The sequence below is a fragment of the Sander vitreus genome, unplaced genomic scaffold, assembly GCF_031162955.1.
Source record: "Sander vitreus isolate 19-12246 unplaced genomic scaffold, sanVit1 ctg201_0, whole genome shotgun sequence".
Lineage (NCBI taxonomy): Eukaryota > Metazoa > Chordata > Actinopteri > Perciformes > Percidae > Sander > Sander vitreus.
Genome location: NW_027595404.1, coordinates 147,501 through 175,000, shown reverse-complemented (window position 1 = coordinate 175,000; position 27,500 = coordinate 147,501). Strand labels below are relative to the sequence as shown.

Below are 27,500 nucleotides of genomic sequence, written 5' to 3'. Positions count from 1 at the left end.
TGACCTATGTCGATGTCTGTAGTGGCGGCGCCCTCTAGTGGTCGTAGTAGTACTGACCTGTGTCGATGTCTGTAGTGGCGGCGCCCTCTAGTGGTCGTAGTAGTTCTGATGTCTGTAGTGGCGGCGCCCTCTAGTGGTCGTAGTAGTACTGACCTATGTTGATGTCTGTAGTGGCGGCGCCCTCTAGTGGTCGTAGTAGTTCTGATGTCTGTAGTGGCGGCGCCCTCTAGTGGTCGTAGTAGTTCTGACCTATGTTGATGTCTGTAGTGGCGGCGCCCTCTAGTGGTCGTAGTAGTTCTGACCTGTGTTGATGTCTGTAGTGGCGGCGCCCTCTAGTGGTCGTAGTAGTTCTGACCCTGTGTCGATGTCTGTAGTGGCGGCGCCCTCTAGTGGTCGTAGTAGTTCTGACCTATGTTGATGTCTGTAGTGGCGGCGCCCTCTAGTGGTCGTAGTAGTTCTGACCTGTGTTGATGTCTGTAGTGGCGGCGCCCTCTAGTGGTCGTAGTAGTTCTGACCTGTGTTGATGTCTGTAGTGGCGGCGCCCTCTAGTGGTCGTAGTAGTACTGACCTATGTCGATGTCTGTAGTGGCGGCGCCCTCTAGTGGTCGTAGTAGTTCTGACGGGAGCAGAGCAGGAAGTAAGGAGAGGAAGTAGAAGAGTGCCTTTTACAGTGTGTGTTTAGTCTTAGACACTGCCCTTCACCTGTGCACACAGAACACACTGTGTGTGTGTGTGTGTGTGTGTGTGTGTGTGTGTGTGTGTGTGTGTGTGTGAATGTTCTTGTTTAACTATATTCGTGGGGTCTAAAAACCAGGAGTCCAGTATACTTGTGGGGTCCTGACAGCTTTGTGGGGCCAAAATGCTGGACCCCCCATGGTTAAAGGTCTGTTTGAGGGTTAAGACCTGGTTTTAGGATTAGGGTTAGAATGAGGTTCTGGTTAGGGTGAGGGTAAGGGTTAAGGTTAGGCATTTAGTGGTGATGGTTAAGGTTAGGGTAAGGGGCTAGGGAATGTGTTATGTCAATGACGGGTCCCCACAAAGATAGTGAGATGCACTAGGTGTGTGTGTCTGTGTGTTTGTGTGTATATATGTGTGTGTCTGTGTGTGTGTGTGTGTGTGTCTGTGTGTTTGTGTATATATATGTGTGTGTGTGTGTGTGTGTGTGTGTGTGTGTGTGTGTGTGTGTGTGTCTGTGTGTGTGTGTGTGTGTCTGTGTGTTTGTGTATATATATGTGTGTGTGTGTCTGTGTGTGTGTGTGTGTGTGTGTGTGTGTGTGTGTGTGTGTGTGTGTGTGTGTGTGTGTGTGTGTGTGTGTGTGTGTGTGTGTGTGTCTGTCTGTGTGTCTGTGTGTGTGTGTGTGTGTCTCTGTGTGTGTGTGTCTGTTTGTGTGTGTGTGTGTGTGTATCTGTGTGTGTGTGTGTGTGTGTGTATATCTGTCTGTGGGTGTGTGTGTGTGTGTGTGTGTGTGTGTGTGTGTGTGTGTGTGTGTGTGTGTGTGTGTGTGTGTGTGTGTGTGTGTGTGTGTGTGTGTGATCCAATGAGGCTTGACTATTTCAACGATTTATAATCAACAGGTTCAAGACGTTTCTGTCTGAATCATGTTGAACATAATGTCAGCACACACACACACACACACACACACACACACACACAGACACACACACACACACACACACACACACACACACACAGACACACACACTGTAGGTCAGACATGATGTCATGGCTGTGGTTAACTTCTGCTTACCATTAGTCACAGAGTTTATTTACATTTCCTGTCTGTCTGTCTCTCTCCCCTGTCTCTCTCCACTGTCTATCTGTCTACCTCTATGCATGTCTGTCTCTCTACCCTGTCTCTCTCCCCTGTCTGTCTGTCTATCTGTCTGTCTCTCCCCTGTTTGTCTGACTCTCTCTCCCCTGTCTGTCTGTCTGTCTAACCTGTCACTCTCCCCTGTCTGTCTGTCTGTCTAACCTGTCTCTCTCCCCTGTGTCTGTCTGTCTCTCTAACCTGTCTCTCTGCCCTGTCTGTCTGTCTCTCTGCCCTGTCTCTCTCCCCTGTCTCTCTCCCCTGCCTGTCTCTCCATCCTGTCTCTCTGGCCTATCTGTCTGTCTGTCTGTGTCTCTAACCTGTCTCTCTCCCCTGTCTGTCTGTCTCTCTGACCTTTCTTTCTGCCCTGTCTGTCTGTCTGTCTCTCTAACCTGTCTCTCTCCCCTGTCTGTCTGTCTCTCTAACCTGTCTTTCTACCCTGTGTGTCTGTCTGTCTAACCTGTCTCTCTCCCCTGTGTCTGTCTGTCTCTCTAACCTGTCTCTCTCCCCTGTGTGTCTGTCTGTCTAACCTGTCTCTCCCCCCTGTGTGTCTGTCTGTCTAACCTGTCTCTCTCCCCTGTCTGTCTGTCTCTCTAACCTGTCTGTCTAACCTGTCTCTCTCCCCTTTGTGTCTGTCTAGCCTGTCTCTCTCCCCTGTCTGTCTGTCTAACCTGTCTCTCTGCCCTGCCTGTCTGTCTGCAGGTGGCGGGGAGGAAAGGCTTCCCTCATGTGATCTATGCCCGTCTGTGGCGTTGGCCCGACCTCCATAAGAACGAGCTCAAACACGCCACCTTCTGTCAGTTTGGGTTTGACCTGAAGTACGACAGCGTGTGTGTCAACCCGTACCACTACGAGAGGCTGGCCCCCCCCACGCCCACCACAGGTACACACACACAGGTACACACGCACACCACAGGTACACACACACAGGTACACATGCCCACCACAGGTACACACACACAGGTACACACACACAGGTACACATGCCCACCACAGGTACACACACACAGGTACACATGCCCACCACAGGTACACACACGGGTACACAGGCACACCACAGGTACACACAGGTACCCACAGGTACACACGCCCACCACAGGTACACACACAGTACCCACAGGTACACGCACCACAGGTACACACAGGCACACAGGTACACGCACCCCACAGGTACACACACACACAGGTACACCCGCACCACAGGTACACACAGGTACACACACACAGGTACACACACACAGGTACACATGCCCACCACAGGTACACACACGCACAGGTACACACAGGTACACACAGATACACACGCCTACCACAGGTACACACACACAGGTACACACAGGTACACACGCCCACCACAGGTACACACAGGTACACACGCCCACCACAGGTACACACACACAGGTACATGCCCACCACAGGTACACAGGGTACACACAGGTACACACAGGTACACAGGTACACGCATACCACAGGGTACACACCCAGGTACACACACACACACACAGGTACACACAGGTACACACAGGTACACACAGGTACACACAGGTACACACGCCCAACACAGGTACACACACACACAGGTACACACAGGTACACACGCCCACCACAGGTACACACACACATGTACACACACACACAGGTACACACGCCCACCACAGGTACACACAGCAGTCATATACGGGGTGTGGGGGGTGGGGGTGTCTGTGTGGTGTGTGTGTGTGTGTGTGTGTGTGTGTCTGTGTGTGTGTGTGTGTGTGTGTGTGTGTGTGTGTGTGTGTGTGTGTGTGTGTGTGTGTGTGTGTGTCTGTGTGTGTGTGTGTGTCTGTGTCTGTGTCTGTGTGTGTGTGTGTGTGTGTGTGTGTGTGTGTGTGTGTGTGTGTGTGTGTGTGTGTGTGTGTACACATCAGTAATATAGAGAGGGTGGTCAGACTACATTTAACGCAATAGTGTTTGCAATGAAAACTACAACTCCCATAATCCCTTGCAACACCATCAAAAGTCAGTGTTTACAGCCATTGTTTTGATTGAGAGCACCTAGCGGCAGGAAATGACATGTTGTACGTTTATTATTCATTCTTTAAATGTTCGAACGTGGTTTTAATGTTATTGACTTTATTCTGAAAATCTCTGACTTTCTTATCAAAGAGGACAGACTGCTGCTGATTGGTCGTGTGGTGATGTCACTGCCTGTCTTCCTTCAGGTCCTCAGTCTGTGATAAAGGAGGAGTTCATGCAGGACTGTCTGCAGATCGACCTGCCCCCCCACACCGACCCCTACAGCCAGCCCCGCCCCCTCGGCATGTATCCCAGCATGCCCCTCTCTCCTCCAGGTCAGACTGCTGGGTTAACAGACATACAGTCAGGTCCATAAATATTGGGACATCGACACAATTCTAATCTTTTTGGCTCTATACACCACCACAATGGAGTTGAAATGAAACGAACAAGATGTGCTTTAACTGCAGACTTTCAGCTTTAATTTGAGGGTATTTACATCCAAATCAGGTGAACGGTGTAGGAATTACAACAGTTTGTATATGTGCCTCCCACTTTTTAAGGGACCAAAAGTAATGGGACAGATTAACAATCATAAATCAAACTTTCACTTTTTAATACTTGGTTGCAAATCCTTTGCATTCAATTCCAGCCTGAAGTCTGGAAGGCATAGACATCACCAGACGCTGGGTTTCATCCCTGGTGATGCTCTGCCAGGCCTCTACTGCAACTGTCTTCAGTTCCTGCTTGTTCTTGGGGCATTTTCCCTTCAGTTTTGTCTTCAGCAAGTGAAATGCATGCTCAATCGGATTCAGGTCAGGTGATTGACTTGGCCATTGCATAACATTCCACTTCTTTCCCTTAAAAAGACTCTTTGGTTGCTTTCGCAGTATGCTTCGGGTCATTGTCCATCTGCACTGTGAAGCGCCGTCCAATGAGTTCTGAAGCATTTGGCTGAATATGAGCAGATAATATTGCCCGAAACACTTCAGAATTCATCCTGCTGCTTTTGTCAGCAGTCACATCATCAATAAATACAAGAGAAGCAGTTCCATTGGCAGCCATACATGCCCACGCCATGACACTACCACCACCATACTTCACTGATGAGGTGGTATGCTTTGGATCATGAGCAGTTCCTTTCCTTCTCCATACTCTTCTCTTCCCATCACTCTGGTACAAGTTGATCTTTGTCTCATCTGTCCATAGGATGTTGTTCCAGAAATGTGAAGGCTTTTTTAGATGTTGTTTGGCAAACTCTAATCTGGCCTTCCTGTTTTTGAGGCTCACCAATGGTTTACATCTTGTAGTGAACCCTCTGTATTCACTCTGGTGAAGTCTTCTCTTGATTGTTGACTTTGACACACATACACCTACCTCCTGGAGAGTGTTCTTGATCTGGCCAACTGTTGTGATGGTGTTTTCTTCACCAGGGAAAGTATTCTTCGGTCATCCACCACAGTTGTTTTCCGTGGTCTTCCGGGTCTTTTGGTGTTGCTGAGCTCACCGGTGCGTTCTTTCTTTTTAAGAATGATCCAAACAGTTGATTTGGCCACACCTAATGTTTTTGCTATCTCTCTGATGGGTTTGTTTAGATTTTTCAGCCTAATGATGGCTTGCTTCACTGATAGTGACAGCTCTTTGGATCTCATATTGAGAGTTGACAGCAACAGATTCCAAATGCAAATAGCACACTTGAAATGAACTCTGGACCTTTTATCTGCTCCTTGTAAATGGGATAATGAGGGAATAACACACACCTGGCCATGGAACAGCTGAGCAGCCAATTGTCCCATTACTTTTGGTCCCTTAAAAAGTGGGAGGCACATATACAAACTGTTGTAATTCCTACACCGTTCACCTGATTTGGATGTAAATACCCTCAAATTAAAGCTGAAAGTCTGCAGTTAAAGCACATCTTGTTCGTTTCATTTCAACTCCATTGTGGTGGTGTATAGAGCCAAAAAGATTAGAACTGTGTCGATGTCCCAATATTTATGGACCTGACTGTACATGTATACACTACAGTTTTATTTACAGCAGTTATAATAGCCCCTTAAAGCTTGGATTCATGAATATGAAATGTCATACACAAACACACACACACTCCCCGCACACATGCACACACACATGCACACACACACTCCCCGCACACATGCACACAAACACACACACACACTCCCCGCACACATGCACACACACACACACACACACACACACACACATGCACAAACACATGCACACACACACTCCCCGCACACATGCACACACACACTCCCCGCACACATGCACACACATGCACACACACACTCCCCGCACACATGCACACACACATGCACACACACACTCCCCGCACACACATGCACACACACACTCCCTGCACACGCATGCACACACACATGCACACACATGCACACACACACTCCTAGCATGCACGCACACACACACACTCCCCGCACACATGCACACACACACATGCACACACATGCACACACACACTCCCTGCACATATGCACACACACACACATGCACACACGCATGCACACACACTCCCCAGCACACGCATGCACAAACACATATACTCTCCGCACATGCACACACACATACACACAAACCCTCCCCGCGCACACACTCTGCACACACATGCACATACGCACGCACACACACACACACACACACACACACACACAGACACACATGCACACACATACATACACACGCACACACATGCACATGTACATGCACACACACACTCATTAGCTGTGCATTGTGGGTATTTTACAGTGGACATATAGTGAATGAAAGCTACAATATGGTGAACACATGATTGACATATGACATATGATAGGGACCGGTTCCTGTGATAGGGACCGGTTCCTGTGATAGGGACCGGTTCCTGTGATAGGGACCGGTTCCTGTGAGAGGGACCGGTTCCTGTGAGAGGGACCGGTTCCTGTGATAGGGACCGGTTCCTGTGAGAGGGACCGGTTCCTGTGAGAGGGACCGGTTCCTGTGAGAGGGACCGGTTCCTGTGAGAGGGACCGGTTCCTGTGATAGGGACGTCTCTGTGTCTGCAGGCAGCAGCTCGGTGACGGTAGCAGCTCTGGTGGCCAGTGGCGGGAGGAGCTGCGGGGGGGTCGGCAGCGAGGGTCCTGACCTCCTTCAGATCGCCCCCCCTCAGAACCAGGGGGGCCACGCCTCCCCCCCTCACACCCCCACCTCGCCACAGCAACACGACTACAGCAGCGCCCCCAAAACTGGTACAGAACCTGATCACACACACACACACACACACACACACACACACACACAGAGACACACACACACACAGACACACACACACATTATGCTAACATGCTAACAACACGTGTGTCCTGTGTGTCTGCAGCGTCCTGGCCGAGTCATAGCCCCGCCCCCTACAGCCCTGCAGGACAGAGTGGGCGGAGCCACACACAGCCTCCGTTACATCATCATCAACACGCCCCCAACTCTCACTTCTGTATGACATCATTGTTTTTTCACTACTGTACCAGATGTGCTGTTTGCTTTTGATGATGTCTGCATGCTGTCTCTAGCACAGCTTCACAATCACAAAAGGTGACGTTTCTGTGAATGAAACACAACAATAGATACTCACTACTAATCTCTGGACAAGCCCCAAAGCCTGAAACACCCTTTATACACCCTATGCACATGCACTTCTTTCCTTTTCTCTGTCTTTCATCATGTATTTACCATTTAAAGTGGCCATATTCTGCTCATTCTCAGCTTCATAACTGTATTTAGAGGTTGTACCAGAACAGGTTTACATGGTTTAATTATCAAAAAACTCCATATTGTTGTTGTGCTGCTCATTGCTGCAGCTCTCACTTCTGTTCCATCTTTGTTGGGAGTCGCACATGCTCAGTAGCTAGGTACTGGGCTACTAGCTAGAAGCTAGCGCTGCTGGCTGTTAGCGGTTAGCCCCCTCGTTCTCAATGGCAGACCACCGCTACAACACACACTAGTTCACCCTAATCTCCAGAAGAACTACTTCCATGTCCCTGTTCTGCAGGTATTCACACAAAGGTGGAAGTGTTCCCTCGTTTAGAAGAAGTCTCCCAGATAAGACCGAAGCTGGAGAAACAGCTAGCTGATGTGCTGTTAGCTAAAGTGGTTAGCACACACCAAATGTCTCAGCTAGTGACGTAGAAAGCCGTGCAGATGTTGACCAGCTGACCCAGAGACTGAAGACAGGACACATTCAGAAACCGTATCTCACTCAGAACAGCATGGAGGGTTATCAACGTCTGTATGAAGCACCAGAGACACTAAATAACTCCCCAAATCCCAGAAAGAGAGATTATTTTTCATAATATGGGCTCTTTAATCCTCGTGTCGTCTTCCCGTCGACCATGCAACGTTCTGTTTTTCTGAGTCCATTTTTTTGTCACTTTTTCGGATGTTTTCATCCATTTTCTTTCTGCGCCTTTTGACATTTTTGTGGAATTTTTCGGACTTTTTTTGTCAGTTTTTTCTACTTGTGAAGAGCGTCGTAGGGAACCATCCATCTTACTTTTTTTGATAATTTGGTTGAAAGAAACCCAATTTCTGTTATAGAAACATTTTGAAAATGGGTCAGATCTGACCTGAGGACACCAGGAGGGTTAACTCATCGGGGGTCAGCTTCTCCTCACAACACGTAGCTGCTACGGCGCCATGTTGATGCTACCAAGCCATCAGCTCCGGTTAGCATCCCGTTAGCATCCCGTTAGCATCCCATTGACTGCCATTCATTCTGACGTCACTTTGACAGAGAATACCTTTACATCTGAAGCGTTTAAAGACTCTATTTGTCCGTTGTTTATTTCTAAAGAAACACGACAATGTATAAAAGGCTCCATTACCTTGTAGCTCACGTTATGGCTCCGTAGCAGACGTTTTTATAACAATAGGCTAACGATTGGGTCATAACCACGAGACTTCCTGTCTCATAGTAGAGGAGTTACCGTATAGTACAGGAGAAGCTCTCAGGCAGTTTGGACTTCCATCAGCTGTTTAAGTGTAATGACTAATGTTAACTATCATTTTAGTGATCAATAATGAGCCTGTGTCTATGTTATCTCCTTACATATACCTACGCTCTCCGTCTCTGCTAGATTGGGAATGATTGAGATTTCTCTTGGCACAGCTACCAGAAGACTTCCAACTTTCAGACAGGTTGCTCACGTCACATCTACGTCTTCAAGCTCAGTTGGAGGCTGCTCAGTAACGCTCAGCCATCACCGGGAAAGAGCTTCTAATGTCCTTCACTGGTCTCCGTCCAGAGACACGGGGTCTGCTGGTCCAGTTTATATATATCTATGGTCGCTAGCAACGATGACGCAGTGATTAGTGATGATTCTCTCTGACCATTCAGGAGTCTGCAGGTTTTCACGTCACCTTTTGGTATCGCTTCAGCTCGCTGGGAACCTCGACGGAGGTGAGACTAAATAAAGTCCCTGTTAGCAGGTACCAGGGACTTTATATCAGAATGGAAAACCAAAAACAGGCGGGTAGAGTCGAGCAGGTACCATGTAATGGAAAAACGCCATAAATGAGACATGCAGTAATCCAGTAAAAGATGCTTGACTTTTCAAAATAAAAGTATGTAAATAACAATAAGAGACGTCACTGGTCTCCGTCCAGAGACGTCACTGGTCTCCGTCCAGAGACGTCACTGGTCTCCGTCCAGAGACACGGGGTCTGCTGCTCCGTTATAGAGGCTGTGTATGGGTTAACCCATCGGTCTGGTATATGTGTATTTGGGAAGTGTCACTGGACTGGTTTTGCAATAAATAAATAATATATATAATTATATGTATGTGTATATATAGTAGTACGAGCCAGGTCACACCACACTTTTCTTTTACTCTTCTATCGATGCTTTTGTTGATGCTTTTATCAAACTCTTTCTACGTATTTTCTTGCCGTTTTTTGGCCTTTGTTCTTCGCTGATTTTTGGCCATTTTCCGTTCCTTTCTGATGTTTTTTTATACTCTTTCTACGTATTTATTTTCTGCTTTTTAAAATATATTTCTATACGTATTGTGTGCGGTGTTAACGTGACACTGAGTGTGTTTGTTTGTTCCTGCAGGGTCACAGCATCACAGCGCTACTCCATATCCACAGCCTGTCTCCAACCACCCAGGTATTAACACACACACAGACACACACAGACACACACACACACACACACACACACACACACACACAGACACACACACACACACACACACACACACACACAGACACACACACACACACACACACACAGACACACACAGAGACACAGACACACACACACACACACACATATATACACACACACACACACACACACACACACACACACACACACACACACACACACACACACACACACACACACACACACACACACACAGACACACACACACAGACACACACACACACACACACACACACACACACACACACACACACAGACATATATACACACACACACACACACACACACACACACACACACACACACATATACACACACACACACACATATATACACACACACACACATATATATACACACACACACACACACACACATGCATGTGTGTCAGAGAGAAACGGTTCCTCTGTGTATCTGGCAGGTATTTAGAAAGGATTGACAGTAAAGTCTCCTCTCTCCTGTCTCCTCTCTTCTGTCTCCTCTCTTCTGTCTCCTCTCTTCTGTCTCCTGTCTCCTGTCTCCTCTCTTCTGTCTCCTCTCTTCTGTCTCCTGTCTCCTGTCTCCTGTCTCCTCTCTTCTGTCTCCTGTCTCCTCTCTCCTGTCTCCTCTCTCCTCTCTTCTGTCTCCTGTCTCCTCTCTCCTCTCTCCTGTCTCCTCTCTCCTGTCTCCTCTCTTCTGTCTTCTGTCTCCTCTCTCCTGTCTCCTCTCTTCTGTCTCCTGTCTCTCCTCTTTTCTGTCTCCTGTCTCCTCTCTCCTGTCTCCTCTCTCCTGTCTCCTCTCTTCTGTCTCCTGTCTTCTCTCTCCTGTCTCCTCTCTCCTGTCTCTCCTCTTTTCTGTCTCCTGTCTTCTCTCTCCTGTCTCCTCTCTTCTGTCTCCTCTCTTCTGTCTCCTGTCTTCTCTCTCCTGTCTCCTCTCTTCTGTCTCCTGTCTCAGGTCCAGAATTCTGGTGCTCTGTGTCCTACTTTGAGCTGGACGTGCAGGTGGGCGAGATGTTTAAGGTCCAGTCCAGCTGTCCCCAGGTGACGGTGGACGGGTACGTGGACCCGTCAGGAGGAGACCGCTTCTGTCTGGGACAGCTGAGCAACGTGCAGCGCACCGCCGCCAGCCACCGCGCCAGGTGACATCACGCTGCGTCCCGCTTCCCTCCAGCTGTCATTTCACCGCTTTGATATCTTTTATAACTCTGGTCTGATGCTTTTAAATACTTGATATGTTCTTACAACCTTTACACAGTCTGGGGGCGTTGAGTGTGTGTGTGTCTGTGTGTGTGTGTGTGTGTGTGTGTGTGTGTGTGTGTGTGTGTGTGTGTGTGTGTGTGTCTGTGTGTGTGTGTGTGTGTGTCTGTGTGTGTCTGTGAGTGTGTGTGTGTGTGTGTGTGTGTGTGTGTGTGTGTGTGTGTGTGTGTGTGTGTGTGTGTCTGTGAGTGTGTGTGTGTGTGTGTGTGTGTGTGTGTCTGTGTGTGTCTGTGTGTGTGTGTGTGTGTCTGTGTGTGTCTGTGTGTGTGTGTGTGTGTGTGTGTGTGTCTGTGTGTGTGTGTCTGTGTGTGTGTGTGTGTGTGTGTGTCTGTGTGTGTGCTGTGTGTGTGTGTGTGTGTGTGTGTGTGTCTGTGAGTGTGTGTGTGTGTGTGTGTGTGTCTGATGATGTGTGTGTGTGTGTGTGTGTGTGTGTGTGTGTCTGTGTATGTTGTGTGTGTCTGTGTGTGTGTGTCTGTGTGATGTGTGTGTGTGTGTGTGTGTGTGTGTCTGTGTGTGTTCTGTGTGTGTGTGTGTGTGTGTGTCTCTCTGTGTGTGTGTCTCTGTGTGTGTGTCTCTGTGTGTGTGTGTGTGTTCTGTCTCTGTGTGTGTGTGTGTGTGCTGTGTCTGTGTGTGTTGTGTGTCTCTCTGTGTGTGTGTGTGTGTGTGTGTGCTGTGTGTGTTGTGTGTGTCTGTGTGTGTGTCTGTGTGTGTGTGTCTGTGTCTGTGTGTGTGTGTGTGTGTGTCTGTGTGTGTTGTGTGTGTCTGTGTGTGTCTCTGTGTGTGTGTGTGTGTCTCTGTGTGTGTGTGTGTCTGTGTGTGTTGTGTGTCTCTGTGTGTCTCTCTGTGTGTCTGTGTCTGTGTGTGTGTGTGTGTGTGTGTGTGTGTGTGTGTCTGTGTGTGTGTTGTGTGTCTCTGTGTGTGTGTTGTGTGTCTCTCTGTGTGTCTCTGTGTGTGTGTGTGTGTGTGTGTGTGTGTGTGTGTGTGTGTGTGTGTCTCTCTGTGTGTCTCTGTGTGTGTGTGTGTCTGTGTGTGTTGTGTGTCTCTGTGTGTGTGTGTGTGTGTGTTGTGTGTCTCTCTGTGTGTCTCTCTGTGTGTCTCTGTGTGTGTGTGTGTCTGTGTGTGTGTGTGTCTCTCTGTGTGTCTCTCTGTGTGTGTGTGTGTGTGTGTGTGTGTGTGTGTGTGTGTGTGTGTGTGTGTGTGTGTTGTGTGTCTCTCTGTGTTCTGTCTCTGTGTGTGTGTGTGTGTGTGTGTGTGTGTGTGTGTTGTGTGTCTCTCTGTGTGTCTCTCTGTGTGTGTGTGTGTGTGTGTGTGTGTTAACTCTTTTCCCTGACTTCCTGCAGGCTCCACATTGGGCGGGGGATCCAGCTGGAATGTCGGGGGGGCGGGGACATCTGGATGCGTTGCCTTAGCGACCACTCTGTGTTCGTCCAGAGTCTGTACCTGGACCGGGAGGCGGGCCGAGCCCCGGGAGACGGGGTCCACAAGATCTACCCAGGAGCTTACATCAAGGTAGACCTGTCTCTCTCTCTCTCTGACCTGTCTCTCTCTCTCTCTGACCTGTCTCTCTCTCTGACCTGTCTCTCTCTCTCTCTCTGTCTCTCTCTCTGACCTGTCTCTCTCTCTCTCTCTGACCTGTCTCTCTCTCTCTCTGACCTGTCTCTCTCTCTGACCTCTTTCTCTCTCTGACCTGTCTCTCTCTCTGACCTGTCTCTCTCTCTCTGTCTCTCTCTCTCTGACCTGTCTCTCTCTCTCTCTGACCTGTCTCTCTCTCTCTCTCTGTCTCTCTCTCTCTCTGACCTCTCTCTCTCTCTCTCTCTCTGTCTCTCTCTCTGACCTCTTTCTCTCTCTGACCTGTCTCTCTCTCTGACCTGTCTCTCTCTCTGACCTCTCTCTCTCTCTGACCTGTCTCTCTCTCTCTGTCTCTCTCTCTGACCTGTCTCTCTCTCTGACCTCTTTCTCTCTCTGACCTGTCTCTCTCTCTGACCTCTTTCTCTCTGTCTCTCTCTCTGACCTGTCTCTCTCTCTCTCTGTCTCTCTCTCTGACCTGTCTCTCTCTCTCTCTGTCTCTCTCTGTCTCTCTCTCTCTGACCTCTCCCTCTCTCTGACCTGTCTCTCTCTCTGACCTGTCTCTCTCTCACCTGTCTCTCTCACCTATCTGTCTCTCACCTGTCTGTCTGTCTGCCTGTCTATCTCTGCAGGTGTTTGACCTGAGACAGTGTCACCGACAGATGCAGCAGAAGGCGGCAGCAGCTCAGGCAGCAGCGGTCGTCGGTTCGATTCCCGGTCAGAACAGCGAGGGGGGCGGGGCCCGGGCAGCCAGTGAGTACCTCCGACCCCAGACGTGTGTCCTGACTTCCTGTCTTCTGTGGCTGACTTCCTGTCTCCCTCAGGTGCGCGTTGGGCGGCCGGTCTGGGCGTGGACGAGCTGCGGCGGCTGTGTATGGTGCGCCTGAGCTTCGTTAAGGGTTGGGGGTGTGATTACCCGCGGCAAGGCATCAAGGACACGCCCTGCTGGCTGGAGGTGCACCTGCACCGCGCCCTGCAGCTCTTAGACCAGGTGCTGCACGCCATGCCACCACGGGAACACACACTCTGATACACACACTGATACACACACAGATACACACACACTCACACACTCTGATACACACACACACACACACACACACACACACAGATACACACACACACACACACACTCTGATACACACACACACACACACACTCTGATACACACACTGATACACACACACTCACACACTCTGATACACACACACACACACACACACACACACACACACACACACACACACACACACACACACACTCTGATACACACACTGATACACACACACACACACACACACACACAGATACACACACACTCACACACTCTGATACACACACACTCACACACTCTGATACACACACACACACACACACACACACACACACACTCTGATACACACACACACACACACACACACACTCTGATACACACACACACTCACACACTCTGATACACACACACACACACACACACACACACACACACACACACACACACACACACACACACACACACACACACACACAGATACACACACACACTCACACACTCTGATACACACACACACACACACACACACTCTGATACACACACACACACACACACACACACACACACACACACACACACTCTGATACACACACACACACATCACACACTCTGATACACACACACACACACACACTGATACACACACACACTGATACACACACACACACACACACACACACACACACACACACACACACACACACACACACACACACACACACACACACACACACACACACACACACACACACACACACACACACACACAGATACACACACACACACACACACACACACACTGATACACACACACACACACACACACATACACACACACACACACACACACACACACACACACACACACACACACACACACACACACACACACACACACACACACACACACACACTCTGACAACCAGACTGTTAGGAGCCATAAGCTCCGCCCCCCCATCCTCCTCCACACAGGTAAAAACAAACACGCCGCAGTTCATTGGTCACGTCAAAAAAAAAGCTTCAGACAATCAGCCAACCACAGCATCACATCCCTCCTGTCAGTCAGAGAGTTTCCATGGATACCAGTGGTTCCGCCCTCTGGTTGCAGTTCAGCTTCTTTAACCAAAACAATGTAAATATGAATAATAAGTACGTTCTATTTTTCAGAACCAGCATTAGTAAATACAGCGACATTAAAAATGCAACTTTATGGTGCAAATATAAACACACACACATTAAACTAAGAACATAGAGAAAGAGAACGTGAAGACGGTAAAAACTAGAGAATATCCTGCATCCTTATCTATAATAATAACAGCCCTGATAGAACCAAACTCCATTCAGAAAACAAGCATTTTAAGAGTTGTTTGCTTGCCGTCTTGCGGACTAACCTGATACAGTTTGAGTTCAGACCTTTTATAAATCTTCATCAGGGTATTGTTATTTCGGCATTACTTTTTTATCCGTTTATTGTAATTAAAATGACAGCAAAAACGGTTTATTTTGGGTTCATACAACTGCCGTAGCGACATCCATCATAGCCCTGAACTCCATCCAGAAAACAAGCATTTTAAGAGTTGTTTGCTTGCCGTCTTGCGGACTAACCTGATACAGTTTAAGTTCAGACTTTTTACAAATCGGCATCATGATGTTGTTATTTTGGCATACTTTTATATTTGTTTATTGAAATTAAAAAAACGGCAGACATAACAAAATGATCCAACGATCAAACTCACATCAAGAGACATCTCGTCGGTCGATGATAAGTGTTTGTCTCAGATTTGAAATGTATTTTTGTAGTTTAGTTTGGGTGAACTGGCCCTTTAAAGGGTAACTACCGTGTTCAGCATCAGTCAGCGTCCACTAAAAGTTCACAAACCCACCAGACTCCATGTAAATAATCACTACTTTTATCATCGTAAAACACACTTCATTCAGAGTGGACAGAAACTAAATAAAACTATCAAAAGCCGTCTTGGTTCATATTTCCACTGTTCCAACAATCACCACTCTGGTTTGGTTGAAATAAACCCTTAATTCACCCATTTACATGTGGAGATATGCTGGCTCTATACACGCTAAAAGTCCTGATTATTTACATGGAGTCTGGTGGAGATATGCTGGCTCTATACACGCTAAAAGTCCTGATTATTTACATGGAGTCTGGTGGAGATATGCAGGCTCTATACACGCTAAAAGTCCTGATTATTTACATGGAGTCTGGTGGAGATATGCTGGCTCTATACACGCTAAAAGTCCTGATTATTTACATGGAGTCTGGTGGAGATATGCTGGCTCTATACACGCTAAAAGTCCTGATTATTTACATGGAGTCTGGTGGAGATATGCTGGCTCTATACACGCTAAAAGTCCTGATTATTTACATGGAGTCTGGTGGAGATATGCTGGCTCTATACACGCTAAAAGTCCTGATTATTTACATGGAGTCTGGTGGAGATATGCTGGCTCTATACACGCTAAAAGTCCTGATTATTTACATGGAGTCTGGTGGGTTTGGTGATGGTGATTGTGGGGCTGTTTCATGTTAAACTAAGGAATAGACAACCTTTGACATTAGATTAACATTCTAAGTGTCTGACAACATTATGAAAGGATTCCTACAGAGATAGACCTTTAAAACCTCTTTAAGACCTTTCTGTTTAACCAGAAACAGCTCTGAAGGCACTAGCGCTAAACCCACCAGACTCCATGTAAATAATCAGGACTTTTAGCGTGTATAGAGCCAGCATATCTCCACCAGACTCCATGTAAATAATCAGGACTTTTAGCGTGTATAGAGCCAGCATATCTCCACCAGACTCCATGTAAATAATCAGGACTTTTAGCGTGTATAGAGCCAGCATATCTCCACCAGACTCCATGTAAATAATCAGGACTTTTAGCGTGAATAGAGCCAACATATTTTCACATGTAGATTGGCAAACTATGTGTTTATTTCAACCAAAACTAGAGTTGTGATGGTTGGGAAAAAGTAGAAAGACGACCCAAAACGGCTTTTCATAGTTAAATTTGGTTTCTGTCCACTTTGTGTGTAGTGTATTGTACGATGCTAAAATGACTGATTATTTACATGGAGTCTGGTGGGTTTAGCGAACGCGATTCCTCGTTTCTTTACTGGTTATTTATGTTCATCGATTATCTACCAAACATTCACTTCCTGCTCTTGATGACATAACATCCTGTTTACTCTGCCAGATTATTTATTCTGTCATGAATTCAAAAACAATTCTTAATTATTTTCATTATTTTTTTGTTAATCCCATTTTATATTTTAAAGGCTTTTATACTGAAAGGGTGTATAACTGAAACAACTGATGTTTATTCAAAATAAAACATTTCTGATTAAAAATATCATCTGTTTTCATTTCCTTTCTTGTTTCTGAATCAGCAGCTCAGTTATTATAAGGTGCAATAGTATTCAATGATTGATTTTGAAGTAATATAATGTAATCAGATTACATGCTTTTGTAATCCAATGGATTATGTTACTAATACCAAAAAAAAATGCTGTGTAGCCTAATTTGTATTTACATTTCAAAGTAATCTGACCCAGCGCTGCACATTGCACTGTGAAGATAATAATTACTCATTTATTTACAGGTTGCTGTTGTTTATGAGTGAAAAACAAAGCGAACTGCATCTGTGAAATCTGGCGCCAACGGGGACAAAGAGTGGGAGTATGTAAAGTTTAAATGTTTCATGTTCCGTCTTTTCATTGGTTACAATAAAGTAACGCCTTTGGAGTTCCAGCCAATCGTAGAGAAGAGTCTTGGATAATGAGCGTCTGGGGGAGGGACTCAGGGAGTTAATCGCGATTGGACCAATAAGATAACAGCATGTTAAAAAAAGGGGGCATGAAGGGGGCGTGGCTTCTCTGCGGAGGGTCGGGCGCGAGCGAACATGGAGGTTTAGTTATCGTCTGATATCTCCTGAAGGAAGAAGCCGTTGAAGATAGTTTTTCCTTTGTTCCGTTAGTGTTTGTGTTCAGCTCCAACATGGACATGAAAAAGAGGATCAGTTTGGAGCTGAGGAGCAGGAACCCCGCGGAGGTGAGTTACTACAACAGTTTATTTATTTAACACAAGGACCCCGGCGGAGGATACATGACGATGCTGGGAACATTTAGCTGGGAGCGGACGTCGAATTTTCTTCCGACATTTTGACCCAGAAAACAACTTCTTCACCGCGGCTTCAACATGGAAGAAATGTCCCCGGCTGTTCCCGGAGGAACCCTCCGCGGGCAGCCTCTCTCTCTCCGCCCGCTTGTGTGTATCTCTCTCTCTCTCAGTGTGTGTGTGTGTGTGTGTGTGGAGGGGGCTCCCCGGAGCCTTGACTCCCTCCTGCAGCTAGCACACGAGCTAACGGCTAAACCGAGGAGCGCGAGCCGTTGTGGCTAGAAGGGATACAGATATGGCCGGAAATTACGCAAAATCTAGGCTAATGTAATAATAATATGTTAATACGTTAACCCAGGAAACGCGTTTTCGTTCCTCGGGAGTGTTAATTAAACAAACCACGATCTTTTTTGCTAGCGCTAAAACCCACCAAACTCCATTTAAAAAAAAAACAATACTTTTAGCGTGAATAGATCCAGCATATTTTCACATGTAAATCGGTAAACTGTGGTTTATTTCAACCAAAACTAGAGTTGTGATGGTTGGGAAAAGTAGAAAGACGACCCAAAACGGCTTTTAATAGTTTTATTTAGTTTCTGTCCACTTTGAGTGTGGTGTATTTTACGATGCTAAAATGACTGATTATTTACATGGAGTCTGGTGGGTTTAGCGAACGCAATTCCTTTTAATAGAAAGGTTAAACGGCCGGAAATTACGCCAAATCTAGGCTAATATAATAATAATATTTTAATACTTTAATCCAGGAAACGCTGTTCGTTCTTCGGGAGTGTTTTTAATACAAACTTCGATCTTTTTCCTGAACTTAACGAGTCGTTTTGGTGCCTAAACTTACAGTAACTGCTGAACTGTCGTCGCTGTAACGTTAGCTGTATCCCATCTCTCTCACACAGACACGCACACACACACAAGCGTAACGTGGTGACTCTTAATGTCACATAACGTCCATAATAATTGGACTTTGGGTTAGATTTTTTGACAGTTTTCAGTAGTTATGAGGAGCAATATGAGAGAGAGATTTGGTGATCATTGATCGTTGTTTAGGTACTTTTAAACCACGTTGAGCGTTTTAGACTGTCGCCGTAACGTTAGCTGTATCCCATCTGTAGCCTCAACCAGTCCTCAACAACAGACCGGTGGTTTGGGTTGAGTTGTCGGGGGGGCTGAGCGCTAAATCTCGGTGTAAATAAACCAACCCCCCCACGCCCATTTGGTTATTTGGTTTCTGTTACATTTGTTTAAACCATCCTGGTTCGCCGCGCGACTGAGCTGGCTACCATTTTAACCGTCAGTGTTTGTGTACGTGAGTTTATTATCCACGAGGCTTGTTATCTAATGGCGCGTCAAACCAGACTCCATTCTGATATCAGCGCGTTTTACATTTACGTCTTTGTAGGCCAAAGTGATGTCTGCCCCAGCACGATTTAAATGTTTTTCACAGTTGTTTAGGAGCTGCTGGTCACTTCGGCTCAGACTCCATCCAGCAGCAGCCCTTCGTCCAACCAGAAGCTAAACTTGTAGGACTGGCGCTGTAGCTCTTCCCGCTCTTCCCGGCCACTCTGCTGTGTTTTGGTTGGAGGTGTAATTGACTGTGGTAAAGATCCTAAGGGTTAGGGTTAACCTTGTACGCAACGATGTGTGTGGCGCGTTTTTCTGAAGAAATAAGGGACGTAACGTTAATGGTTAAGATAAGAACCTTCTAAAAAGTGTAATTTTCTGAATGGAGTCTGGTAAAACGTAACCTTTAGTTAATTACTAGCTATTCACAACTAATCTTTGCTTTCAGTTTGTGTGTCTGTCTCTCTCTGTGTGTGTCTCTGTCTCTCTCTCTCTCTGTCTCTCTCTCTGTGTGTGTGAGTGTGTCTCTGTCTGTGTGTGTGTCTGTGTGTGTGTGTGTCTCTGTGTGTGTCTCTGTGTCTCTCTGTGTGTGTGTCTGTCTCTCTCTGTGTGTGTGTCTGTCTCTCTCTGTGTGTGTGTCTGTCTCTCTCTGTGTGTGTGTCTGTCTCTCTCTGTGTGTGTGTCTGTCTCTCTCTGTGTGTGTGTCTGTCTCTCTCTGTGTGTGTGTCTCTCTCTGTGTGTGTGTCTCTCTCTGTGTGTGTGTCTCTCTCTGTGTGTGTGTGTGTGTCTCTCTCTCTGTGTGTCTCTCTCTCTGTGTGTCTCTCTCTCTGTGTGTCTCTCTCTCTCTGTGTCTCTCTCTCTCTGTGTGTCTCTCTCTCTGTGTCTGTCTCTCTCTGTGTGTGTGTGTGTCTGTCTCTGTGTGTGTGTGTCTGTCTCTCTCTGTGTGTGTCTGTCTCTCTCTGTGTGTGTCTGTGTGTGTCTGTCTCTCTCGTGTGTGTGTGTCTGTCTCTCTCTGTGTGTGTGTGTGTGTGTGTGTGTGTCTCTCTCTGTGTGTGTGTGTCTCTCTGTGTGTGTGTGTGTGTGTGTGTGTGTCTCTCTCTCTGTGTGTGTGTGTGTGTGTCTGTCTCTCTCTCTGTGTGTGTGTGTATCTGTCTCTCATCAGGTAAACTTGTGTGATGTCAGCTTAATATGAGTATGTTCTAGTTTATCCTCTCCTGTGTGACAGCAGTTTTGGGGAACACTGATCCAACAACTAATCCATTCATGCAGTAACTACCCCCCCTGACATGTTGTTGTTGTTGTTGTTGTTGAGGTGGTGGAGCTGGTGGTGGATAACTGTCGCTCCAGTGACGGAGAAGTGGAAGGTCTGACAGACGAGTACACAGAGCTGGAGATCCTCAGCCTGGTGAACATCGGCCTCACGTCGCTCTCCAAACTGCCCTCGCTGCCCAAACTACGCAAGGTCAGCCAAACGCTTCGTGTTCCCACAATGCATCACTGCTAGTCCACACATGGGCCACGTTCAGTCTTAAACCAATGGTTCTCAAGCTTTTTTTAATAATGTTCCCCCCTTTTTAAACAGTGTTTTTAAGCCTAACCAGCGCAAATAATATATAAAGCTTCTGATTCACAGCGTGTAGACCACATTAGACCAGGTGCAGATCCAGAACCACTACACCTGGACTTGTCAAATCTGGACTAACTTATCCCAGAGAGGCTAAATATTCTTACAGTGTGTAAAACATGTGAAAAGAACAGTACAATCTCCCTTTATTGCATTTTCACAAATGGAATAAAACTTTCACAAATCTGAAACTGGGTTTTTAAGAGTCTTTAACCTCTCAAGAATAAGTTAGTCCAGATTTGACAAGTCCAGGTGTAGTGGTTCTGGATCTGCACCTGGTCTAATGTGGTCTACACGCTGTGAATCAGAAGCTTTAAGTTTCCCTTAAATTTCCCCTTAACTGCCGAATCAGAAGCTATAAGTTTCCCTTAACTTTCCCCTTAACTGCCGAATCAGAAGCTATAAGTTTCCCTTAACTTTCCCCTTAACTGCCGAATCAGAAGCTACAAGTTTCTCTTAACTTTCCCCTTAACTGCCGAATCAGAAGCTTTAAGTTTCTCTTAACTTTCCCCTTAACTGCCGAATCAGAAGCTATAAGTTTCCCTTAACTTTCCCCTTAACTGCCGAATCAGAAGCTACAAGTTTCCCTTAACTTTCCCCTTAACTGCCGACTCAGAAGCTTTAAGTTTCCCTTAACTTTCCCCTTAACTGCCGACTCAGAAGCTGCAAATCGGATGCCAACTTCAGTGCTGTTGGAAATAGCAACAAAAGCTTAGAAAAAAGAGACACAAAGTTCAAAAAGGCAAAACAAACTTTGGGAAACCCCCCAGTAGAAAGACGGGGGGCGACAAATGGGACAAAACATCCAAAAAGTGACCAAAAAAGCATTTTTTTGCCGCCTTTTTTGGTTTTCCCCCCGAAGTCTTGCGTGCGTTTCCCTGCTTTTTCTGCAATTTGTCACCTTTTGACTTTTGTCTCTTTTTTTCGGGTTTATTTCGACAATTGTTTCGACGTTTTTGTCGCCTTTTCAAGGTTTTTGTGGACATTTTTCCCGCTGTTTTCTGGCAGTTTGTTTTGGACAGCTTTGGTCTCATTTCAAGTCTTTTTTGGACAGTTTATTTTCTGCCGTTTTCAAGTTTTTTTGGCAGTTTTTCTGCCTTTTTTTTTTTTTTTTTTTTTCTTCCCAACGCTGTCGCTTTTTCCGAAATTTGTCACCTTTTTTGACGTTTTTGTCTAATTTTTTTTTTCAAAGTTTTTTTTCGACAATATTCCATGCAGACACGTCCTGGGACCTCCCTAGATAGTTGGAAATCTCAGCCCCCCAAATGTTGACCTCAAGGTACACTCTTGGGTGGAAGTGTCTTTGCTGATTGGCTGTTAGCAGAGAGACAGCCAATCAGCAGAGACGTGTCTGTAAACTCGATGTATTAAAAAGGCAAGAGAGCTCACAGCAAGGTGTTCACGATGATAAAAGTCCTGATTATTTACATGGAGTCTGGTGGAAATATGCTGGCTCTATACACGCTAAAAGTCTCATTGGTGTGTGTGTGTGTCTGTCTGTCTGTCTGTGTGTGTTTCAGTTGGAGGTGAGTGATAACACAATATCAGGTGGTCTGGACTCTCTGGCAGAGAAATGTCCCAACCTGACCCACCTGAACCTGAGCGGGAACAAGATCAAAGAGCTGAGCAGCATCGAGACGCTGGTGAGTCCTTTCTGGTCGTTCTAACGCCGTTTGTCTTCAGCACACACAGAAAATAGAGAGCTAGGTGACCTGAATTAGATTAACATCACCTACTGTAAAACGCTGACTGGTTGTGTGTCGGTTGCTTAGCCGAGCCTGAAGAACCTGAAGAGTCTGGACCTGTACAGCTGTGAGGTGTCGACGCTGGCCGACTACAGAGAGAGCGTCTTCAAGCTGCTGCCTCAGATCACCTTTCTGGACGGATACGACCAGGAGGACAACGAGATTCCCGACTCGGAGGCTGAAAACGGTGAGACGCACCCTCGCACGCCTCCATTTAAAGTGGCCATATTCTGCTCATTCTCAGGTTCATAACTGTATTTAGAGGTTGTACCAGAACAGGTTTACATGGTTTAATTATCAAAAAACTCCATATTTTAGTTGTACTGCTCATTGCTGCAGCTCCTCTTTTCACCCTGTGTTCAGGTCTCTGTTTTAGCTACAGAGTGAGACCTCTCACTGCTGGAACATCTTTGTTGGCAGTCGCACATGCTCAGTAGCTAGGTAAGGACTACACGCTCAGTAGCTAGGTAAGGACTACACGCTCAGTAGCTAGGTAAGGACTACACGCTCAGTAGCTAGGTAAGGACTACACGCTCAGTAGCTAGGTAAGGACTACACGCTCAGTAGCTAGGTAAGGACTACATGCTCAGTAGCTAGGTAAGGACTACACGCTCAGTAGCTAGGTAAGGACTACACGCTCAGTAGCTAGGTAAGGACTACACGCTCAGTAGCTAGGTAAGGACTACACGCTCAGTAGCTAGGTAAGGACTACACGCTCAGTAGCTAGGTAAGGACTACACGCTCAGTAGCTAGGTAAGGACTACATGCTCAGCTAGCTAGGTAAGGACTACAGACTACACGCTCAGTAGCTAGGTAAGGACTACACTGCTCAGTAGCTAGGTAAGGACTACATGCTCAGTAGCTAGGTAAGGACTACATGCTCAGCTAGCTAGGTAAGGACTACATGCTCAGTAGCTAGGTAAGGACTACATGAGCTAGCTAGCTGTTTCTCCAACTTCAGTAGAACAAGGCAGGATTAGCTGGGAGACTTCTTCTAAACGAGGGAACACTTCCACCTTTGTGTTGAATACCTGCAGAACAGGGACATGGAAGTAGTTCTTTTGGAGATTAGGGTGAACTAGTGTGTGTTGTAGCAGTGTTTTGCCATTGAGAACGAGCTAGCATGCTAACGGTTAGCCCCCTAGCCCCCTCGTCTCAGCTAGTGACGTAGAAAGCCGTGCAGATGTTGACCAGCTGACCCAGAGACTGAAGACAGGACACATTCAGGAACCATATCTCACTCAGAACAGCATGGAGGGTTATCAACGTCTGTATGAAGCACCAGAGACACTAAATAACTCCCCAAATCACAGAAAAAGAGATTTATTCATACTATCTTTAAAGGAGAACTCCGGCCGATTTTTTTTTTTTTTTTTTTTTTTTACCTGAATCTTGATCTAGATGTCTGAGTACTTTCAATAGGAAAAACAACCGCCCAAAATCAGTGCTAGCAAACTGGAGCTGCTGCAGCTAATGGCCAGAGCTCCCAGTTAGCTAAAACGCCAGTTTGTGGGGGCATCTTCTAAAGAGTGCCTTTGTGCCTCTTAAAGCCTAACTCTCGCCAAAATGCAGCCTAGGGTCTTATAATGAATGGACCTGAGTCAAACTTTGGTTTAAAAGCATATGTAGGATGGAATCACCACTTTTAAGATGGACCGTATTCTGGTTTTTGGGTCAAATGGTCTTCTGAATGGGAGAGCTAGGGACACTTTGATGCTAGCCTCAAAATATCTATGTTTAAACCACTAAGAAGGCTCGACACAACATGAGACGTTGCTCCACGTATCACCAGGGACTCTACACCTTAACCACAGCACTGACAACACTGGTTGTGTTCAGAGTTTACTAAAAAAGGGTTTAACACCTCACCGTAGCTGCTGTTGTTTCTGCCTGCTACCACTTTTCTGAACTCACCAGACTGTTGTAGCTCTTCTATTATTTACCTTTCCCCACTTAGACATTACGTCCACATTGCTGATGATTATTGATCTAAAATATAAGTGTGAAGATATTTTGTTAAAGCACCGATAGTCAACCCTACGATATCGTCGCAATATCTATATCGAGGTATTTGGTCAACAGTATCGTGATATCTGATTTTCTCCATATCGCCCAGCTCTACTAAGAATAGGGACGCACCAAATCCAGATTTTTGGGGTTCTGCTGAATCCTGAACCCCCTGGTTGAGGTTCTGCTGAATCCTGAACCCCCTGGTTGAGGTTCTGCTGAGTCCTGAACCCCCTGGTTGAGGTTCTGCTGAGTCCTGAACCCCCTGGTTGAGGTTCTGCTGAATCCTGAACCCCCTGGTTGAGGTTCTGCTGAATCCTGAACCCCCTGGTTGAGGTTCTGCTGAGTCCTCGTCCCGTCCTCAGTCCATGAACACAGTCAACACATTAATGAAGTAAACAGTGACTGTCCTTCCTTTGCCGTACCTGAAGTTGCTGCATTCTGATACAGGGATTCATACTATCCCTGTATGGATGATATGATGTATAACAGCTGTATACTACCATCTCTGTATGGATGATATGATGTATAACAGCTGTATACTACTATCTCTGTATGGATGATATGATGTATAACAGCTGTATACTACTATCCCCTGTATAGATGATATGATGTATAACAGCTGTATACTACTATCCCTGTATGGATGATATGATGTATAACAGCTGTATTTCTTTAGTTGATATCTGATGTGAAAAGAAGGAAATGGTTCTGACGTTGCTCTTTAGATGTGTGTTAATGTCCCACCAGGAGTCATTTATATAGGTCTGTTTTATAGTGATCCATCATCTGTTCAACACATGTTCTATTAAAGGAAAGAGACAATAAATGTGTGTGTTCTGTTCGGTTCTCTGGGAAAAAACTGTAATGTTCAGCAGAAACCCAACCTCGTCAAAAAGCCCAATATTCAGCCCAATCTGAAGCCAGATCCTGGATTCATTGCATCCCTAAAAATGTGTAAAACCCAAACTGGCCTTCTGTTGCAGACGACGACGACGATGATGATGATGACGACGAGGATGAAGCCGGTCCACTTAGAGGCGATGACGACGACGATGATGATGACGATGATGATGAAGAAGCTGACAGCTCGGAGGGAGAAGAGGTCGGCCTGTCGTACCTGATGAAGGAGGGAATCCAGGTGAGTCTGACGGGAGACCTGTTGGCCAATCAGGAACGGAGATGATGCCACGCCCTTTTTTTCTACGTTTTCTTTAATACGTCTTTTTTCCGACTCAAAGGAGACTTCCGGTCTATTCCAACACGTAGCTCTGTTGTGTGTAAATGTGGAGAGCTGTCAGTAGCTGCCTACACCGTGTTAGCCTCCTGCTAGCGTTAGCACCCAACAGGCTTAAACAGGGCAGGTTTTAAACCTGTTTTAGCCTCTAAACAGGCTCTAAATGTCATTACCAGAGCTCCCCATGTGCAGAGATTCCTTCTGAGGGAACACAGGGAATCTGACTGCTGGAGATGTGACAGAAAGACATAAACGTTGTTAATCCAGCTCCGTTTAGTTCTGGTGTTGATACTGCAAGGATTGCTTAGGGACCGTCTACAAACTACAACACTGAAAAGAGATGCAACTAAAATATGTAGGCTATTAATTAAATGATTAAATAAGGTAGTGTCTCCAAACTTACCTCATTTATAACGTGTGCCCTGCTAGTTGTACTACAGCACTTTAAAAAAATAAGCATATGCCTATTGTTGAAAATATTTATATTCTCTTCTTTTCGGTGTTGTAGTTTGTAGACGGTCCCTAAACAATCGTCTTGCCGTCTCAACACCAGAACTAAACGGAGCTGGATTAACAACGTTTATGTCTTTCTGCCACATCTCCAGCAGTCAGATTCCCTGTGTTCCCTCAGAAGGAATCTCTGCACATGGGGAGCTCTGGTAATGACATTTAGAGCCTGTTTAGAGGCTAAAACAGGTTTAAAACCTGCCCTGTTTAAGCCTGTTGGGTGCTAACGCTAGCAGGAGGCTAACACGGTGTAGGCAGCTACTGACAGCTCTCCACATTTACACACAACAGAGCTACGTGTTGGAATAGACCGGAAGTCTCTCTTAAATGTTTTCAGAAACACGTTTCGGTGAACTATTTTCGTAAGATATGAGATCGTATTCTGAACGAGCCGCCATCGTGCTCTGTTGTAAAATCTGGGAGAAGCCAGACCCACGTGACGCGTTCGTCCAATCAGCTGCCGGTCGACGTCCCTGGTCCCTCCCCTTTCCGCTTTGTAGTCAAGACGGCGCCCGTTTAGTGCGCGTAGCGTCCTTCGTTCCACACTGAACTTTTTGGCCGTTTTTAGGGGGTCATCCTGGTACTTTCGGTGCGCTGACCTTTCTGCGTTATCTACACGATACACTTCAAACTAAGTGTTAGACGTGTGCAAGTAGGCGCTTTGAGACACAGCCTATGTCTCCGTCTTGCTCTGACTACTGCTGCCATTTCACCAGGAGGACTATGCCAGGAAACCTGCTGCGGCTGGTTTACACCTGCTTTTAAGAGGCGGAGAGGTCTCACCGCAAGATAGAGGCGCGCTTTCACGGGCGTTTTTTTGTACATACCGCAGAAAACAAAATCAGGCGCACTTTACGCTTCCCTTCCCATCTCTTTATGGGAAACTCCCACTGTCCCCTTCACCCTCCCGTGAATCCATATGCATGACACGGAAAAGCCCAATTCGCCATTTTCAGTTCCCGCAACAGACAGTCTGCGCTGTTACCTCAGTGTGGCCTGTT

At 46.4% G+C, this 27,500-nt stretch overlaps 1 protein-coding gene across 3 annotated transcripts in view; it reads left to right on the top strand.

Annotated features, from left to right (window-relative positions):
• Positions 1-27,500, top strand: part of LOC144513265 (acidic leucine-rich nuclear phosphoprotein 32 family member D-like) — a 39,717-nt gene that overhangs the window by 8,029 nt on the left and 4,188 nt on the right. The window contains exons 3-15 of one of the 3 annotated variants that reach the window (XM_078244296.1): positions 2,511-2,691; positions 4,010-4,138; positions 6,881-7,063; positions 7,192-7,302; positions 9,919-9,972; positions 10,966-11,149; positions 12,608-12,776; positions 13,466-13,586; positions 13,658-13,824; positions 20,692-20,841; positions 22,524-22,646; positions 22,776-22,935; positions 25,742-25,896. In XM_078244296.1, the coding sequence (XP_078100422.1) occupies positions 2,511-2,691; positions 4,010-4,138; positions 6,881-7,063; positions 7,192-7,302; positions 9,919-9,972; positions 10,966-11,149; positions 12,608-12,776; positions 13,466-13,586; positions 13,658-13,824; positions 20,692-20,841; positions 22,524-22,646; positions 22,776-22,935; positions 25,742-25,896 (1,887 nt within the window). Of the gene's footprint in view, positions 1-2,510; positions 2,692-4,009; positions 4,139-6,880; positions 7,064-7,191; positions 7,303-9,918; positions 9,973-10,965; positions 11,150-12,607; positions 12,777-13,465; positions 13,587-13,657; positions 13,825-17,778; positions 17,958-20,691; positions 20,842-22,523; positions 22,647-22,775; positions 22,936-25,741; positions 25,897-27,500 lie in introns of those variants that run through there. The other 2 variants (XM_078244295.1, XM_078244294.1) reach the window with 2 other exon arrangements.